This window comes from Grammomys surdaster, unplaced genomic scaffold (assembly GCF_004785775.1).
Source record: "Grammomys surdaster isolate TR1022 unplaced genomic scaffold, NIH_TR_1.0 325, whole genome shotgun sequence".
NCBI lineage: Eukaryota > Metazoa > Chordata > Mammalia > Rodentia > Muridae > Grammomys > Grammomys surdaster.
This window is the reverse complement of record NW_021604744.1, coordinates 2,669,575-2,689,529: the sequence shown is the minus strand read 5'-3', so window position 1 is coordinate 2,689,529 and position 19,955 is coordinate 2,669,575. Positions and strand designations below refer to the sequence as shown.

The window sequence follows — 19,955 nt, the reverse complement described above, 5'->3', positions numbered from 1 at the left end:
GTGTGTGTGTGTGTGTGTGTGTGTGTGTGTGTGTGTGTGTGTGTGTGTTAGAGAAAGGAAGGCTCATGTGTATGTACAGGTGTGAGCCAGAAGAGAACGCACCATGTTCTGATCCACCTTACTTTTGAGACACAAGTCTCTCATAAACTTTGATCTAGGCTGGCAGCCCACAAGCCCCTACAATATTCCTGTCCTCCCAGTACACCGTGCAGGGGGAGAATTAGGGAGGCAGGGTGTTACGGGCACTGCAGAGACATGCCTAGCTTTTTACCTGGGAGCGTGGATCCAGACTCAGGTCTTTACTCTTACTGGGCAAGCACTCTTGTCCACTGGTATCTCCCTTCAGCCCTAAGACTTTTACTTCTTTTGTTTTTGATTCAGGGTCTCATATATCCCAAGCTGGCCTTGAACTCACTGTATAGGCAAAGTTGACCTTGGACTTCTGATCTTTCTGCCTCCACTCCCAAATGCTAAGTTTCTAAGTATGCACCACCACACCAGCTTATGCAGTTTGGGGGATCAAACCCAGAGCTTTACGTATACTAGGCAACTCTGCCAAGTGAGTTGCATACCTAACATTATATTATTACTATTATATTTATTTATTTCAGGAGATAGACAATTTGAAAGAAAAGTGTAAATACCCCCCATATACTTCCTGACCCCAGCCAGGCACATGGCCCATCACACTGTTACAAGTGTTGAAGCTACACATCAGTCCCACCCAACGGCCATTGTTTGGGTTGGAGCTCACCTTCAGCACTGTATATTCTCTGGGGTGGAACAAATGGATATGGCATCTGCAGTGTCGGCCATCCTCTTCTGACCCCTGACTCCTCTTTGCACCACTTTCACATTGCCAACAGAAGGCTAGAATTTTGTTATCCACAAATTCTGAGCATGGCTTTCATGTCCTGTCCTTACAAAGACTTCCTCATGTTTCCTTTGAACTGAATTCCTTCAGTTGGGATCAAAGATAAAAATCATATAATGCCTTACCCTGGGCCTAAACTATACGGCCTAATTGTAAGAAAATTTGTAAATTTTGAGAGTCACATATTCAACACGCTGCTTAAACAAAAAAGAACTTAATAGGACAAACACAAGCTCTCAACACTGGACGGCTGTTAACTGTTTAGTGTCTCAGGCCTTGCTTGGCTGCTTTTATATTTCTAAGAAGATCCCTAGTCTTTTGGGGAACAATGTGTAACTTGTGATGCTGATGCTGAGCTCAACAGGGTGGTAGGTTCTAGGGCTGGGCACAGCCTATTATAATATGTGCACTAATATTCCTCGCATGGTGTGCAAAGCTCTGCTTCGCATCTCCCCGCAGTTTCCATTCCTGCCCTCACGGCAGTGCACCCTGCCGAAGGCTGTGCACCCTGCCAAAGGCGGCGCACCCTGCCACATTTTTGGCTCCTTTGTTTCACTTTCTGGGCCTGCAGTTACCTAGCTAGCACATATGTTTTCAAGCTGACTAAAGGCCATGTTTGAAACCCAGGGAGAGCCTTCTCTGCATGACACTGAAGCAGCTTGGTCATTTCCACATGAAATTACTTGCTTTTTGGCAGGGCTAAATGGTGAACTCAATTAGTAAGTCCTGAAATTTAATTTCCACTTAGAGCATTCATTGTCAAGCATTGACTTCCTGACTGCAGGGAGGTTCTTCTCTGTATTTACCCACTGTGTTAGGTATGTCTCCCGCTGTAGTCTTCTGCCTTCATACACACATCACGCTAGATAAAACACCCCCATCACACAATCCAAAACCCTGTGGGGTCCTGGTTCACTCTGTACAAGGAAGCCAGATCCCATGGAGGGAACAAGCTGTATATAGAAGATGTCATCAGAGGTCTCTGACAAAGATGACAATAGCCGCAACGTGCCTGAGCTCCTGAACTACGTTCTTTGGATAGCATGACTCTCACAGTGAGCCACACCCACCTCTCACACCGTGTCAGCAGAGAGCACATGAGCAGACATTGTAGGGCCTCTCCTGGCCATTTATACCTTGGAGATTCTTTTGATCTGAATATTTCAGAATGTCTAGTGGCCATGATTGTATAGGTAAAGAACTGCAGCCCATCAGCTGCAGTCGGCGAGACCAAGAGGTTGTGGGCTGATTCACTGATGTTACAGCTGATTCACTGATGTTACAGACTGGCTGGAGACCAGAGGCACAGCCGGTGAGCAGAGGCATGGAACAGCCAATGTGCTGCTGGGTTTTCTCTGCTTTTTTTTTCTAGAAAGCAATTATATCCAGCAAGTCAACTGTAAACTTTGAATATCAATAAGCAGAACACTATAGGTGAGAAAAGGATTTATTAGGATGTTAGAAAAATAAAACTGTGAACACAGGAATTCCATGACTGCATCTTAGAATTTCTTAAATTTCTAAAATTCTAAAATTTCTTTAATTTCTAAAATTTAGAATATGACTGATTCTCAAATGACAGATGATGTCACTAAGACACCCATCGTTATGAGAGAAACCGTAAGAGCTCTGGCACTGCCAGCTCAAAGTTTACCCATATCTGTGCTTCCGCAGAAGCACCTCAGAATGCCCTCAGTATTTTGAGAAAAAAATCTATTTTTGAAATATACATAGAGCTTGGTCTTTCACTAATTTCACTTTGCTGCATGCCTGGGAGGGCTAGCTTTACTTGAGGTGTTTACTCTTACTGCCTAGATGGCTTTTATTGAACTGCTCTAAACATACTGAACAATCTTGACTCTAACAGTAATAATGTCTTTGTCACTGGTTCTGTTAATCCTAATGATTGGTCCTAGGCTGTTCCTCCCCTTCCTTTAGGAATGGTACCTTCCAGCCTCTCCATGTGCATGAAAAGTGACAAGCATGGGTCCCCATATTTCTACTTACTGGGCCACCCTAAAGACACGGTTTGTAAACTCTGCATGAATATTATCTTTCTCTAATGATGCTTGGTTTGCATATGTTTTTAACTGATATATAATGCATTCTTTCATAGTAGCTTGTCTAATTGCTGCTAGAACTCTGGAGAACATTTGTAACTGAGATCTTGTAAGTAATAAGGCTGCAGTTAAGAGTTCCTCAGAATCTGAGATGCCTTACACTCTAGGGAGACCAGTCTAGGACGCCCCTCACTGGAAGAAATGCACAAGGGAGATCACCAGAGTCTGATCAACAGAGTCTACACTCGCTGAGTTCTGCCCCACAGACATTTGTGCCTCCTGGATGTCTGTTTAGTTCTCCGTAAGCCAAATGTACAAATGCAACCCTGTATGAGATAGAAAGAGCCACTGTTAGCAGACCCTTTGACCCCAAGAACTCTGGACTCCCCTGGTATCATGGTATTTCCCAGCCTGCTTTATGGCAGTCAGGACTATCCAGATCTGATCTTCCTTCCTCCATATTCTGTGGTGCACCATGTTTAATGGGAAATATTTTTTTTAAAAAAAAGTCCTTGTGATTATTTATGAACAGTCATGAGTTTACATCCCGACGGTAAGTCTTCCACTGTTTCCTAAGGGAATATTCCCAGGCGCTGGCTTTGTGTCAGTTTAACATTTGGTGAAAATTCTTACAGACAGCAAAAGTATGTTCCACAGACATAATCAAGACGTAGACGGCAGCCTTGTAACTATGGGTCAAGCTACAAATAGTTGCCTGGAGCAGTCCACGTTCCCACTGGCTAGTCCTACAGGGCCGAGGCTTCAGCCTCACTTTAATTGGGCTGGGGCTTTAAAATGACAGTTTGACTTGTTAGCAGCAACTAAAGTTCATGCTCAGTCCCCACAGTTGGCCATGTCAGAGTGACACTGACGTATGTCTCAGCTCTGGTTTGACTCTGCCTGTTCGCACTGCTGTGGGCAAGGCTAAGCATCTCACTGCCAAATTCTTCTAAGCTAGTTCTCTGACTTCTTTATGAAACATACTTCACAGTCCTCAATGCTCTTTCTAATTATCATCCAGGAATGTTTTAGATTTAACATGGAAGATGATATTACTAGATAAAGTGTATCATTTAATTAGCCTACCAGCAATTTACACTGATATATATACCTATATACGTAGACCCTGTCACATCATTCTTGGAAGATGTCTACCCCCAAAAAAGTTGTAAATGTATCATCTCTGGAAGTGTCTGTCTCTCGTGGATCACTTATTAATCAGGAAATCAAAGACAGAGCACAAAGCAGGAGGTTGCCGTATAACAGGGCCATGAAATTATCACTGGAGACACCTAATCCAGTGATCAGAGAATGGATTTCTGTTATAACAAAACAAGGCCTGCGTCAACCCATTTGAGTTGAAAAGAAAAAGATAGCTGGGGATACACAGTGACTGAATCCAAGCCCTGTTTGGGCAGGAGGAACTCCACAGCTGTGTTAAGTACCTCATATGCCCCAGGCACTTGGATTCTTACTAGGGATACAGAGAAGACTAAGAGAGTATACAGTCACCATGGCAACCTGGTATGGAAGAACTAGGGAAGACAGGGAGTGAAGCAACTGTGTTCTGTGAAGTCTACTTGGAAGAGTTCCAGAACATTCTACCTGAGATGGGATATCTTACTTGGACCTACAGTGATAAATGCAGTTCCACTTGAGCAAACAAGATGTCAGGCTGTATTAAAGTAGAGGAAACAGCTAGTACAAAGTCAGGAAAATGTAATCATAGGCCACATAGGCTAAATAGTAAAAGACCATGGTGGGGGCAGATCTGGAGGTAGAGGAGCAGCACGTTGAGTCTGCATTTGATAGATGGTTTGATGCTTCAGTGTTGGAGATAGAAAATGCAGGTGCTCAACAGAGCGGGATGGGGTGGGTCAGAGTTAGGGCAGACTAGCGGGTTTGCTTGGGACTTGCGTCTCAGGAGTCTGACAGACACTTACATGGAGGGATCCTCAAACAGAGTGGTGATTACAGTCCTTAGGAGTAGAATCTGAAGGTGTGGGGATCTCAGAAGAACAGAGCTTTCCAGGAGTAAGGATGGACTCCCCAAAAGGTGCATTACAGACATAGAGTCTGTATGACTGTCATGGCAAGGAGAAGGTGGTAGTGACCGAGGGGTGGGAGTGGTACTGAACCAGGACTGTTCAGTCCAGCACACAGTATGCACACTGCACAGACAAGTAGCTCAAAACAAAGACTATTTCCCAGCCAGCCAAGTATGGAGGGAGGCAGCCAAGAGCAGGGTTTGGGGGCATTTATAGGCTAAGAAAGCAAGGTGACTTAAGGCACAGAGAAAGGTGACTAGAGGTGATGTAGTCTATCCATACGGAATCAATCTCCACCACTCTTCATATGAAGCACATTTTAAAAATGATGGCACTATCATAGTCTAAGAGTTTTCAGACTTCTAATACCAAGTGGGCACCCACAATGCATTGTACTAGACCCAGTGAAGACCTGGTGGATTCAACAAACTGGCCCCTAATGCTGAAAACTAATATCGGTGATCATTGTTATCCAAACCCAAGACAGGCTGAGGCAGGATAATCATGAGTTCAAGGCTACATACAGAGTACATTCAAGCCTAGGCTAGGAACCATAAAAAGATCTTAACTCAAAAAAGTAAAAATGGGCTAAGGAGACAGCTTAGTGCTCAGCATGTGTCTGGTATTTGCGAGGTTCTTCTTTAGATTCCCACTGATGGAAAAAGGAAACAAAGAAAAAGAGAATGAGGAGGAGTTATGTACAGACAAGCTAGCGGGGACTCGGTTGGGTAAGCTCCAAAGTGTGACATCTTTAAGGTCTGCTAAAGGCAAGAAACTAGGGCAAGTGAAGGGGCAGGTTTCGGTGTCCCTTGGTTTCAGCAGCCTAAGAGGCAGGAAAGTCATTTAAGACAAGGGGGGTTCTTAAGGGCTGCTGAGAGAATTGCCTACAAGATTCCAGGTAAAAAAAATTGTTGTTCTCAGAGTGCAGAAAAACAAAAGACTTAAGGAGTCCTCGGCCACAGTGAGGCATCTACACGGCACCTCTCCTCAACACACGGGGACCATTGCAGACCAGAGGGAATGGTGGAGGGTAACAGGATCACTGTGCTCATAAACTCACGTAGCTGTGGTTGCCTGCACAATATCAAGCCAGTGATCATCCCAGCATGCAATGGGAAGGGACTCGTGAGCCCTCACCCCTGACTGGAGAGCAATGGACAGCTGATTTCTGGGGAGCCGGGAGACAGTTTTCTTTAAGGGTGTGGCTCCTGGTTGGTTTACTGCACTCTGATAGATAGCCGCACATCTCTATGGACAACACAAATTGAAGTTGATAGACTATTAAATGTTTTACAGGAGAGAGGAGATGGAGCTTGGGGTCTGGGGAGGTCGGGACAGATGTGGGAGAAACGAGGGGTACAAACCCAGAAGAACGTAATCGGACTACATTGTATTAAATTCCCAAAGAATTAATAAGAGATTAGGTAGAACACTCTCTACTGAAAAATTGTTACCATTAAATCTGTTTTCTTAAAAACACAGCAGTACAGTGCTGGCAATAAATTGAAATATTCTTTTTTTTAAAGTGGCTGTTCCACATGGCATAGGCTGGGGAGAGAACTGGAAGATGAGAATTGGGCAGACACAGGATTATAATCACGAATTGCTGCCTGGATTAGATCAAAGCCAGGCACACAACTCAAAATAAATGCTATGGTGAACGCTGGAAACCTGTCCTCAGACCACAGACCTCACCATAGGCTGTTTGCCCAGGATATCCCACATCCTGAGCCATCGGGAACCTGCTGGGTGACCTTGGGTAGCCAGGCTCCTGCTGCTCCAGTCAGGAAAAGTAGCTCCTGGTTTTCTGCCTAGTCTGTCAGAGGGCAGGGTGAAGAAAACATCTCATTTCTCTCACAAAGAAATGCTCTTTCTGAGGAATACTTAATCACACCCCTATTGGAATTACACACTGTGTTACTTCTCTGGCTAATGTTCTGAAAAGGAAAGTGTTCTCTCTAATCTCTCCTTCCTTGTGGTAAGCTGCATTTTAAAATCTAAGTTCCACTGGAACCATTTTAAAGGGGAGAGAGTCTTCTCAAGGACCACCAATCTCTCCATGGTAATTGGTTCCATTCTTCAGCCCCTGGGCCTCTCGTTAAGAGTTAGCATGACAGACCAGTGGGTTAGAACCTCTGACTACTTCTCCAGGGTCCCCAGCTGTCTTCCCATTTAACACATACACATGCTCATGCACACATACAGACACATGTGTGCATTCACACAGACATACACACATGCACACACACACATGCACATGTGCACATATGCACATGCATACGCACACACTGATGCTGGGTCGTTTGGGTTTTCTTGGTCTCCTGGGGAGTGTTTTGTTTTGTTTTGAGGTCTCTTTCTTTATACCAAACCCTCACTACCTTCCTAGTGCCTGCTGAGTAATTTCTTGTATTGACATTTTTATTCATGGCCTTGCCTCCTAAAATACTGTACTTGAATCATGACTTGAATGTTACTTGTGGGACCATCAGCCTCCTAGCTGCCCAGTTCTACCTTACCTGACTTCCCTGCTCAGATGTGTAGGTGCGTATGCACACATCTGCACAGCAAGTTCCCAGACCTGAGTTCCACTTGCCTCGCTTTCACTCCAACCGTCACTCTGTCTTTGTGTAGACCCATGCTCTGAGATTAGTCTTGCATCTCATTTACTCTGGGTACATTCTCCCTGACCAGTGAAGCCACACTGAGTAGTTATCCTAAAGGACTGTTCCCCGGAAAGCATTTACACACAGACACACACACACACACACACAAACGCATGCACGCATGCACACACCTTTAGAGCTGTCCCTAAATCCACCCACGGCTTGGCCTCCATCTCCCCTTTGATCTTATCTCTTGTCCTGTACAACATCCATTCACAGAGCTGTGTCTCGGCTGCACTAGAACACTCACCACCATCTCTGTATCCCCACCACATGGTTAGCGTATGCTGACCCCTCAGCTTAGAAGCTTTTCTTCCTCATTTCGTCAAGACCCATGTTAAAGGCTGCCCCTTGATGAATCCTTTCTCCAAGTCTATCAAGGGGCAGTCATCTCAGTTTCTGAAGCTCCACTTTTTCTCTCCACTCTTCTCTCTCCCTGCTTCCTGACGTAATCATCATTCATCTACGTCAGGGGGTTCAGACACCACGAGAACAAGGACCTTGTGTTGCTGCTATTGCTTCTAGCCTGGGTTCTTAGTGCAAAGCTTTGAAGACTGAGAGGAACCATAAAGAGCAGACTAAAAATAGGAGAATATAAATGAGAATCCTGGGGAGTCTGAGACAAGAGGGGGGATAATGAGCAGAGTAACAGACAGGGAACCAAGAAGTGAATTCGGAGACTACAACATGTTGCTGCTTCAAAAAAGCACAGGAGCTGAAAGACCTTGGAATTCTTGGAAAGGGCAATTGCTGGAAACATTAAACACTCAGTTGCTGTGGTCAAAGAAGAGACTTATGGGTACTGAGATATGTTTCTGGAAACAGTTTTAATCCCGGATACTTGTTACAATCTCTTGGGGCTTTTATATTGAAACATAGCTATGGAGGCCCTCCCCAGGCCTTTAAGACAGAATTGGGAGGTGGGGCATGCACAGAGTATGTGTCTATTGCCTTAGGTGTTTCGGGGCAATGATAAACTACAGACACAGAAAGTGTGAAATGAAAATGAGGTCATCGCTGTGTCTGTGGACTATGGCCCACAGCTGACCGACCACATGGTCTCTCAAATTCATTTGTGTGAGGAATTCGGAAAATCTTGAAGAACTAGACTAGAAAGGCCTACACCTCTCTAAGCAGGGCTTACTGTATGACTCTGGTAGGGGCTCAGAAGGCAAAAATTCTTGTAGAAACATGGACAGTGGCATTCACATATGTACGTGAGGATCCAGATGGAAACAGAAACCTTCTTAGGACCTGCACTAGAAGCTACCCAGCTTACACTCTGGGAGCATCAAGGCCTACACCACTATTACCAACCCAGGATGAAACTTTAGTCTATACCACTGGGGTACAGGTGCCAGGGCTACGCCAGGATGCTCTGAAGTCTCGCCACTACAAGAACATGTTCAGTGATGGGGAGAAAGGGAGGATGCTCCAGCCCACGCCCAGAGACTAGAAATCATGCCACCCGACGTGTGTCAGGCTCTTCCTGATGCTGGGCCTGTGTTCTGGGCTCCATCTGTGAACTCAGCTCTACTCGTGGGCATTCTGTACCAGATACTGGATACAGGGCACAGCAGCCCTGGCACTGAGTTCAAGAAAACCTGTGGCTAACTGCCTTGCCTTGCTCCCTACCGACCATTTCCCTACCATACCATCAACATTTCCCTAACTCTTTCTATTTTCCCAGTCCATGGCATTAAGTTTCACCATAGTTGGCCTGGTAGTGGGGGTGAGTCCAAAGCCTGAATTTAATTCTCTCTCCCTGTCCAGTGCAAGACGTGCCCTCGCCCTCGCCCCCTCACGCCCTCGCCCCCTTGCGCCCTCGCGCCCTCGCTCACTTCTTGTGTCTGGTGACAGCCATAAGAGTAACTAATGCAGACCTTAACAAGAATCCAGGCACACAAAACAATGTGGCTGAAGCTTTCTTGTTAAACAAAACAAACTCTTTACAAAAGAATGACTCCTACGCAGCTCCACTCACATCTGAAGTATCCAGCCCCTCAGAAGGCGGAGCGCGGTTGTGAGGATGTGGCCAGGCAGGCAGAAAGGGATGGGTTAGTTTCATGTTTGTAGGGATCTGCTGCATTTAACCTGACTGCATCGAATACTCACAGAGAGTTAGATGAAACCTTGTGAATTTCTACCACAATACTTTTAAAGGTAAATGCATCGGACACTACTGAGAACTAGTGCAGAGTTAGCACAGAGCAGTTCTGCCTTCTCGGTTTATTTTGTAAATTGTGCTGGAACTCGGCAGTCCTGAGGCCTGTAGATGAGAAGTAATGAGGTTCTCAAAGGAGCAGTCAGGAGGAGCCTGCTAGACCATTAGGGATGGCACTTGCCACTTAGTTCATAGCTCCTTACCTTTGACCGATTTTGGAATGAGGACCTGCCTGTGCTGAATCTCTTAGGTTCTGGTGGCTTGCTTACCTAGGCTCCTTCTGACCTGCTCTCACAAGAGCTTCTTCCAGGCAGTAGCTGTATTCAATGGAACTTAAGACAGATGTTAGCTAAGAGAACAGGTACCACATTCCAGAGTCCCAGCTCACCATCCAGTTGTGCTGCCTCTATGTTGTATATATGAATGGATGGCCAGAAAGGAAATATCACAGTTAAGGCCCGCCTCTTTAGAAAGTTATGATCTAGTAAAAATGTAATATGCTATTCTGTGGATGAAGGACCTTAAAATTACTGATGTCAGAAGAGGGTAATACAAACATGGATCCCCAAATAAGAACAGCAACTGAGTTAAGACACCTGAGGTGAGGGAGCTTTTAAAACAAGAATTCCTACCTGTCCTGTCTTCAGTACCCTAGTATAAAAACTAGATTACTTAAACTGCAGCATGCTTTGCTCAAATGTATATTAAATTTGTTCCATTTTTAATGTTATCTATAAAGAAGGTGCATTATAAGAACCATCATATCTTAGTGAGATAGGATAGGTTTTGTTTTCCAACCTAGGGAAAAAAAAAGGCATGCACAGTTAGCACAGTTTACAACACGGGGATAATACATGTAGCCGGTCTTTGGGTGGTTCTCACAGGCATACGTTTGAAAAACTATCAAAACACAACTAAGCCTTGAGTGAAGTTCAGTGTGAGCTGCACGACAGATTGCGTTAGGTTCCTGCAGCTGTTTCTATATAAATTGATGATGTGACCAATTCCTGGTATGGTTAAGGGGAAGTTTTTTTATTGTAGATGTGTGTGTGTGTGTGTGTGTGTATGTGTGACAGAGACAGAGAGACAGAGAGAGAGACAGAGAGAGAGACAGAGAGACAGAGAGAGAGACAGAGAGAGACAGAGAGACAGAGAGAGAGACAGAGAGACAGAGAGAGAGACAGAGAGAGAGAGAGAGACAGAGAGACAGAGAGAGAGACAGAGAGACAGAGACAGAGAGACAGAGAGAGAGAGAGAGAGAGAGAGAGAGAGAGAGAGAGAGAGAAGCCAAAGGCATCGGGAAGAGTCGAGAAAAGAAAAAGAAAATAGTAGACTGAGCATGGCCAGCAGACCAGACCAGGGAGAAACTGGACCAGGAGAGAAGCTGGAACAGGGTGGGTGGGGCAGGAAGGAGTATGAGGGGGAGACAGAGAGGGAGGAAGAGGGGTTGTAAGGAGAGCAAGTGCAGTGGAGGGAGAAGTCTGTGAGCTGGAGGGGCTTTAGAGTAGGAGAGAAGGGGAGAGCTAGGATGTTAGCATGGGCTTTGCAGTGTGTAGCAGGTACCTGTGATACTGGACGAAGCTGAAGGGCAGCATGGGCTTTGATTGACACCACAGGTAGCCATGTGTCTCCTTTGCCAGAGTTAAGGGAACCCACTCCTTTTGGTCAAGGGAAACAGGTTTCCCAAGTTCCTGAAGAATGGTGGCTTTTATCTTACCTCCAGAAATTCTTCTGTAAGCCTAGGTTGTGCCCCTTTCCAAATATCCAGGCAGCCTTTTGGAGTTTGGGGACTTGGAATTTCCTAATAGTTTTCACCTCTGAATCCAAGCAACATTAACAGTTTTTAGCTGACACACTTTTCCTCATTTAGCTTTCTGTAGCTTACATCTTTATCTGAGCCTTTCCTACTCTACCCAACCTATAAAGTTCACACATCTACCTGGCAACAAGAAAAGAACACCAGAGGAGATCCAGGGAAACATGACTATTTTCTGTAATTTCTGGTCAGAAAATTACTTCTGGAAAAAGTTAAAAGTAGTCTCTTTTTTTTGGCAACCTTTACTTTTTCTTATCTTAACAACATACTACATATTGGTTATAAAGTATTTCAAAACTAAAAATAAAACTAAAAATAATCAAAGGAAGGAAACTAGTTTTCTTTTTAAAATATAACCATCTTGGTTTCTTCTCTGACAATGTCTATATTACTATAGCATCTCATGATGTTAAATATACTTCCATAGATCATTTTTAATGACTTCTTAGCATTTTATTTTATGAATTTATTAGTTAGCAAGTCTATTAGACTAATTTTTGGTTGTTTATTTTTCTACTATAAATAAGTTTTGCAAAAAAAATACATTGTGGTCATATCATCCCATATAACACTGATTTCTATTTAAGGTAATTGGAAAATGAAATTTGCAGACAGAAGGATAGATGTGTTCTTGGAGAAGACGGAAGAAGTCAGACAGTCACACTCTGGCTGTCATATGGAGCCATTCTTAGATGATGGAGAACATTTTTTCATTAAAGTATCTTTGCCATTAACCAAATATTTGTGAACTGGGGCAGACACAATGTGTTGTAATGAACAGTGGTAAGAGCTGAGAGTAAGCACAATCTGTGTGGTAAGCTGCCCCTAACCCACAAAGCCCCTCAGCTGTGCCTCACTGTCCTGGGCTCTGATGTCCCACTTTCAATGTCCCACTTTCTGATGTCCCAGAAAAATGGATGTGCCTCAGTTTCTGAGCCTCACCAACACCACAGGACTTCCTTCAAAGTTGGAAATGAGAATCAGGACCAGTAGTGGTGTCATATTTCTGTATATGCACAATTCAGTTTATTTTCATGATTCCTTCCACTTTCTTCAGTTTGTTTTTAAGCTGCCCTAACGATATTTCTCAAAGAAACAGAGGGCTTTATAATCTCATAACACACTTCTCTGACAGTTTTAAAACTCACAGGCCCTCCAGTAACTCAGAACCTGAGGGCATCTGTGTATTTTACTTATTTGGAGGAAGCAGAGTCACAAGGAAACCCAAGCCACTTCTCTGAGAATAGGGCCTGAAAGGTTTCATTTGCTGATGGCGAATGGACCTATATATAGCACAGTGACTAGAGACAGTGACTCATCCACAGAACCAAAGCAGGCTGATAATCAGGAGGGATTCCCTCATTGCCAGGAGACTGTCTTCAGAGGCATCACTGGGCAAAGCAGACTCTGGTGGCTCTGGCCATTTGAACATAAAAGAACTTCAATCCTGGGGAAGCCCTGGAGTTGGTGACTTTAAAGGAACTCGGTGAAGCACACTCAGTGAGTCGTCATCCCTTCTGTTAGCAACCAGACCAGGCAGGCCTCTAGGAGAAACATCTCAAGCCCTCAGGAGGAGTCTGTCTGTGAGAAGGATAGCTGAGAAATGGAAGATGCAAAGGGAATTTCTGCCAGCCTCACCTGAGAAACTGGCAAGAACCAAGACGGCAGGTCTTGCCTCTGTCTAATCGCGCTATGCTCACCAGGCAGCGGCCACCTCTGGGAAATCCTGTGCTGTTGAAGTTTGTAACAACCTTGTTTAGAAAGTACCATCCCTAGTCTTCAGGACTGCCTTGGCCAAGCTGAGGGTACTCATTCATATTTAACCAGTCTTTCAGGGGGCAATTATTTTCTTCATTCCCTCCTTCCTTTCTTTCTTCCTTCCTTCCTTCCTTCCTTCCTTTTCTTCCTTTTATTCCTTTTTAAACATTGGCTTCATTTGAAGAATCTTTGGTGTAGAAAAGAGAGACTACCTAAATGAATCAGAATACTAGTTTAAAACATTGGTCTACAACAAGGCATTTTGAATAGGACATCCTTAAGGCTCAGATAGGTTTTTAGCTAAGGGTAAAAACCATTCAAGGGCAAAACTGAGTTATACAGAGTCATGACACTTGGTACAAGTAAGGGTTGGGAGGATGTCTCTATATTGAAAAAAGAGAAAATTTGGGCATCTTTCACCTGGTGAATTTCTCTCTTGTGAAAGATTTATTGACCCTTTGGCATAAGTATCATACACCTTTCATTATCAGCCCCAAAATAGAACACGGTATTTGGAAAGAGAAACAGTGGCATATTTCATAGGCCAAAGGACCACCCGATTGTAGTGTGAGCATCTCATTGCCAAGAGCACAAGCGTGTGGAAAATTGCAGATATAAATTCTGAAACGCATCAGTGTTCAATGAGATCCTGAGCACTTAGAGGTCTCATTTTCCTCTTCTGAACCAAATAAGAAAACATTAAGACATCCTTGTAATGCTCGAGAAAAAGCAGAGCACTGATAGTTTTGCTCCTCCGGATATAGTCTTAGAGGGTGTCATCAGGTACAGCCTGGGAAGCTGCACCCTTGGAACTGGTGGGTTTTCTTTGTCAAGTTCTAATAGATGCCCTGCCCCCACCCGCCCCCAACACACATCCACAACAAGGGGTGGAGAAATGGTATTTAAAGCCGGTTAGGTGCTGTCCCACAACCACTGCAACAACATGGAATTGTAATTCTCTCTGCAAGCATTAGTCACCAGAAAGAGTAGGTTGCAGATGGAAGTACGAGCCCTCAGCAGAGATTTGTGGTGGAGGAGCATTTCAGAGAGGGATTCAGGCAGGAATAGCTCCACAGAGTTAGCCCAGATAGGAGTGCTATGTGAAAACCAGAAGCAGAGAGCAGCCTGAGGCTATCTGTAAGAAATGGCCATTCTCTAACCAATCTATCGAATTTCTCTCTGGTCGTGTGACTCCAATCTATATATGACCCAGATCTACAAGCAACCACAAACACTTACTGGTGATACAGAGTCTTTAAGCTATGTCACATTGCTCATTAATATGTTTAATGTTATAAAGTAACATGCAGCATGTGACTCTTAAATCATTCAGCTCATATGTTTTCATTAAGGATGAATATTTTAATATCAACTCTATGATACATAAGACATAGCATGGCTTAATTCTATTAATAAAAACTAATTTAGAAGTCATTATCCTTTTTAATTATAGATTTTGATTTAGATCATTTCTGCTCTCCAAATCAGAAAATGTCTGCCACCATTATTCCGTTGCTCCAAAGCTAACATTGTTCTTTCTTATGAGCACTTTTATAAATTACCTGGTGGGGAAGGTTGATTAAAAATAACCTCCACAGAGCTCCCAGTGTGGCCCCATGATTTGGCCACAGTTAATCCAGTCAGAAATCAGTGTTCATATTTAGCTTCAAAAGGAGCTGTTGGCTAATTCTGTCCTCCTGGTTGCAATGTTTAGCCTAGATCATACATATGGAAGACACCTTAAAGTTGATAGCCCAGCAACCTTCCCTGTAATGTCCCAAGAGATCTCTGCTCATTCCGTGGGCCTGACACTCGCTGGGCACATGACTATCCCTGGTTCTTTCTGGAGCTGCCTTACTTTGGCCTTACATTCCTCACTGTTCCATTGCTCAACTGTGTGTTCATTTTTCAGTTTCTATAGCAACAAGACTGCCAGGTCTGGGGCACCAGACACCATCTGGTTCTTGACCTTGGCTTGGATAGGAAGGATGTGACAGTTCAGGTATCATGAGGCATATATATTAGAACTCAGTAGAGGACAGGACACACATGGGATACTATATCTCCCACCCAGCTTGCTGGTCACATGGATTAAAGCTTCAGAGTCCCCTAAATACCTTCCACAGAAGTCAGCTGCAGTTCGACAACAAATGACCAGAACACTCGCTGACCTTGGCAGCTAATAAGCATGTTGCCATGGTCACTAAAGACCTTCAATTACAGGAAAAGCCAGCATGTTTCACAGTGAAGCCAAGGTATGCCAGTTATAAACAAACGGTACTTCATCTAGCTCTGGTACAGCTACAGAAGCTGTTGAGCCCAATGGAAAAGAACAAACAAACAAATACAATAGCTGGAAACAAACAGACTGCAGCTGCCTCCGAGAGAGCTGTTGAGGGGCTTCCCTCAGTTTGAGAAGTAAAAAGGAGCAGGAACCGAGTTTCAGAGCAGCACTGAGGTCACTACCTCAGCCTCTCCTCTTTCCGAGAGACCTCAGCTTAGTCTGTGCCTTAAGGGCCAAGGAAGTGATAAGTAGGAAGTAGGAAGGTCAGGGATCCCGAGGAGTTAATGAATTTGTATTTTTGTATCCATCCAATGCTCAACAATTTAAAAATGAAGGCACTTTGATTTGCTTCCTCGCTCTTTGTCAGAGAACTGCACCGTTGTCAGTGAACTTGAAGTTCAGCTCTGATTAGCTACGTCTTCAGATCCTGGATGGGAGCAGAGAGAGCCATCCCACATATGTGCATAGCCATAAAATTGTTGACTGGAACACAAGGGCTCAGGAGAATACCATCACGATTCAGATACATCAACACAAAAATGTGTTTCTAAGAAGCATTCCTATGTCTTGATACCACTCCATCTGCAGGTCTATTAAAGTTCACCACAGTCATTTCTTTAGGTGTCCTCTTTCCCCAGAATATGAACTCTACAAGGTCAAAAAGACAAGGTTCTGAATCCATGTGCTGTTCCCAGGGCTAGCCCATTGTTCTGCCTCAAGCGTGAGAATCCTCACTGTCTGAATAAAGGGTGAAGCAGACACGGGGCAGCAGTCACTATATGGCTCTTGCTCTCTTACATACCTCAGACTCTTCAATTTAGGGTCATCTTCCCCGTATGAAATGCCTGACTCTTTTCCAATCATGCTTGGCCTTAATTCCCACTTGTATCAAGACATGACACTAAGGTCCTTAGTATGGTCACCCTGACATTGCAATTAATTGTCATTATTTCATTATTTATCACCTGCTTCACACACACACATACACTCACACACATACACACACACACTCATACACATACACACACATACTCACACACACTTGCATACACACACATACATACACATACTCGTATACATACATACACACACACACTCACATACACACACACTCACACACATATAACAAACTTACATACACACACAATACATACACATACACACATATAACACACACTTGCGTACACACACACACATATACACACACAGCAGTGGCATGCTACCATATCTAGTTCATTGGCACTGGTATTCTTCTAATAGACACTCCAAATCAAAATATTTGTCAAGGAAGATAATTAATTATCTCTCATTCTGATTCCTACACCAATCAGTCTTCCATAATGCTATGATTAAAAAACAAGACAAAAATAAAAACTAAATTATAATTCTACATTAGGATTAAACATGACGGGACTGGAGAGATAGCTCAGGAGTTAGGACGCAGACACTGTCCTTACGGAGGACCACATTCAGTTCCCAGTACCCTAATCAAGCAGCCAAAACCACCTGTAACTCCAGTTCCCCTGGCCGCCACCGGTACTGACACCCATGTGCGCATACCCACACACAATTACACGTAATTTAAGAATAATAAATCAGAGCAGATCCCAGGCAGCAGCTCTGCACCGAATCTCACAAAACCCAGGAAGTGGGCCTCCCCAGAGCAATACCTAACCCTGGCAGTATCTTAGGTAAGGAGACAGCAACACCCACCCCAAACAGGGAGTAACTGGGACCCACTGGGACCCAGGAATTCACTCCTGACCCAGAGCACTGGTTCCTTCCTGTCTGCACCTGAGCACTGAGCAGATCTTGGGCCCTAGCTCTAACCCCAGTAGTAACACCCACCCCACTCAGTTCTGAAACAACCAAGATAATAGGAAAGACAGGCTCCAGTCAGAGACAGGACAGGTAGCACTAAGGAGATCCAGATGGTGAAAGGCAAGCACAAGAACATAAGCATCAGCAACCCAGGGTACTTGGCATCATTAGAACCTAGTTCTCCCACACTAGAAAGTCCTGAGTTCCCCATATCACCAAGAAAGCAAGATTCAGATTTAAAATCACTTCTAATGATGATGATAGAGGACTTTAAGAACGACATAAATAACACTCTCAAAGAATTTGAGGACAACACAGGTAAACAGGTAGAAGTCCTTAAAGAGGAAACACAAAAATCCCTTAAAGAATTACAAGAGAACACAACCAAACAGGTGAAGGAATTGAACAAAACCATCCAGGACATAAAAATAGAAGTAGAAACAATAAAGAAATCATAAAGGGAGACTACTCTGGAAATAGGAAACCTAGGAAAGAAATCAGGAGTCATAGATCCAAGCATCACCAACAGAATACAAGAGACAGAAGAGAGAATCTCATGTGCAAAACATTGACACATCTGTCAAAGAAAACGCAAAATGCAAAAAGTTCTTAACACAAAACATCCAGGAAATCCAGGACACAATGAGAAGACCAAACCGAAGGATAATAGGTATAGATGAGAGTGAAGATTCCCAACTTAAAGGGCCAATAAATATCTTCAACAAAATTATAGAAGAAAACTAACCTAACCTAAAGAACGAGATGCCCATAAACATACAAGAAGCCTACAGAACTTAAAATAGACTAGACCAGAAAAGAAATAACTCCCGTCACATAATAATAAAAACACAAAATGCATAAAACAAGGAAAGAATATTAAATGCAGTAAGGGAAAAAGGCCAAGTAACATATAAAGGCAGACCTATCAGAATTACACCAGACTTTTCACTAGATACTATAAAAGCGAGAAGATCCTAGACAGGTATCATACAGACCCTAAGAGAACACAAATGCCAGCCCAGGCTACTATACCCATCAAAACTCTCAATTAGCATAGATGGAGAAACCAAGATATTCCAGGACAAAACCAAATTTACACAGTATCTTTCCACAAACTCAGCATTACAAAGGATAATAGCAGGAAATCTCCAATACAAGGAGGGAAATTATACCCTAGAAAGAGCAAGAAAGTAATCCTCTTCCAACAAATCCAAAAGAAGATTAAGCTGAAGTTATAATTTCTTAAATGGTACAAAATTTACTTTGATTTCAGATTTAAGGTTTTCATTGGTACGAGTTTCTTATTGATATAGAAGTGAGATTAATATTGTTACTCTCATAGGCACTGTGCCTATATAACACATTTAAGAATACAAGGCTTAGACCCAGTCCTTCTTTAACTCTTTTAACTGATTCAAGATGGTTAGCCTGTGAGTTAAGGGCCTATAGCAAATTCATGGCTCAGAGTTTATTGTTAGGGTGTTTTCTATATTTTATTTAGAAATAGCTGAGAGGAGTTAACAGACAACAGTCCAGATTGCCTTACATGGATAGTTGGTTTTCAAAACTTCAGAAGTCCACAGAATTGACGTTACAAACATGTCTGTATTAAGGTTCATTTTGATTAGAGACCTGTCTGCTCCTGACAGCTTCCTGTCTTGGATTGTAAGAAGAAATTGAGCATCTTTGGAATTATTCCAGTTGTGGTGAGACAGCTACTAGGCAAGAATTGCCTCTTTTCATCTACAGACAAATTACTGTCCAGAAAAGGACACACTTGCGGAATAGTCAACTGATTATATCTGCCAAGACAGAATAATCAGCCCTTAATAATTCTGCATTATTAGGTCTGTCAGATGATCCTGGGCCAGAAAGCTGAAGATCAGATGCTCCAACGTTTTGTAGTATAGGGACTGTCCAGGTGTTCAGTGGTCTCTATAAATTGGCTAAGTTTTAGAAGGTATACTTTGTGCTTCCCATAATTTCAGTAAATTCAGTCACTCTGGATTTCTGACAGGGTTGAAGACTTATAGTCTCATAGCCAATCCAGGCTATTTACTTTGAGAGAAAGATCTGAGAGGGTGGTGTTCAACTGACATTCATTCTAAAGCCAAGAAAAAAGCCAGGTTCAGAACTAAGTCATTTAGTTAGGAGAAATGATACAGATTCTGTTTAGTCAACAAAATGATGGGCTGGGTATTATGTCTATCTTGTACCTTACTGATACAAATTGGTATAGTTATGTTCTAATTGTATCTTGAGAGAAAAGTTTTATTTTAACAGGAAGGTGATATGTAGGAGGAGCTATGGTGGGAGGAATAAGGAAAAGAAGAGGAGGAGTGAGGAGAGGAGGAGGAGAAGGAGAAGAGGAGCCAGGAGATGAGAGAGAGGAGGGAGAGAGGCAGGGAAGAAGGGAGGGAAGAGGAGAGAGAGAGAGAGAGAGAGAGAGAGAGAGAGAGAGAGAGAG

The 19,955-nt window shown here is 43.4% G+C and overlaps 1 protein-coding gene across 3 annotated transcripts in view; it reads left to right on the top strand.

The window, feature by feature from the left end:
• Positions 1-19,955, top strand: part of Magi2 (membrane associated guanylate kinase, WW and PDZ domain containing 2) — a 1,345,877-nt gene that overhangs the window by 1,304,040 nt on the left and 21,882 nt on the right. The window contains exon 22 of one of the 3 annotated variants that reach the window (XM_028778111.1): positions 2,813-2,901. The exons of the other annotated variants lie outside the window; for them this stretch is intronic. Coding sequence (XP_028633944.1) covers positions 2,813-2,901 — 89 coding nt within the window. The remainder of the gene's footprint in view (positions 1-2,812; positions 2,902-19,955) is intronic. 3 annotated transcript variants of the gene reach the window in all.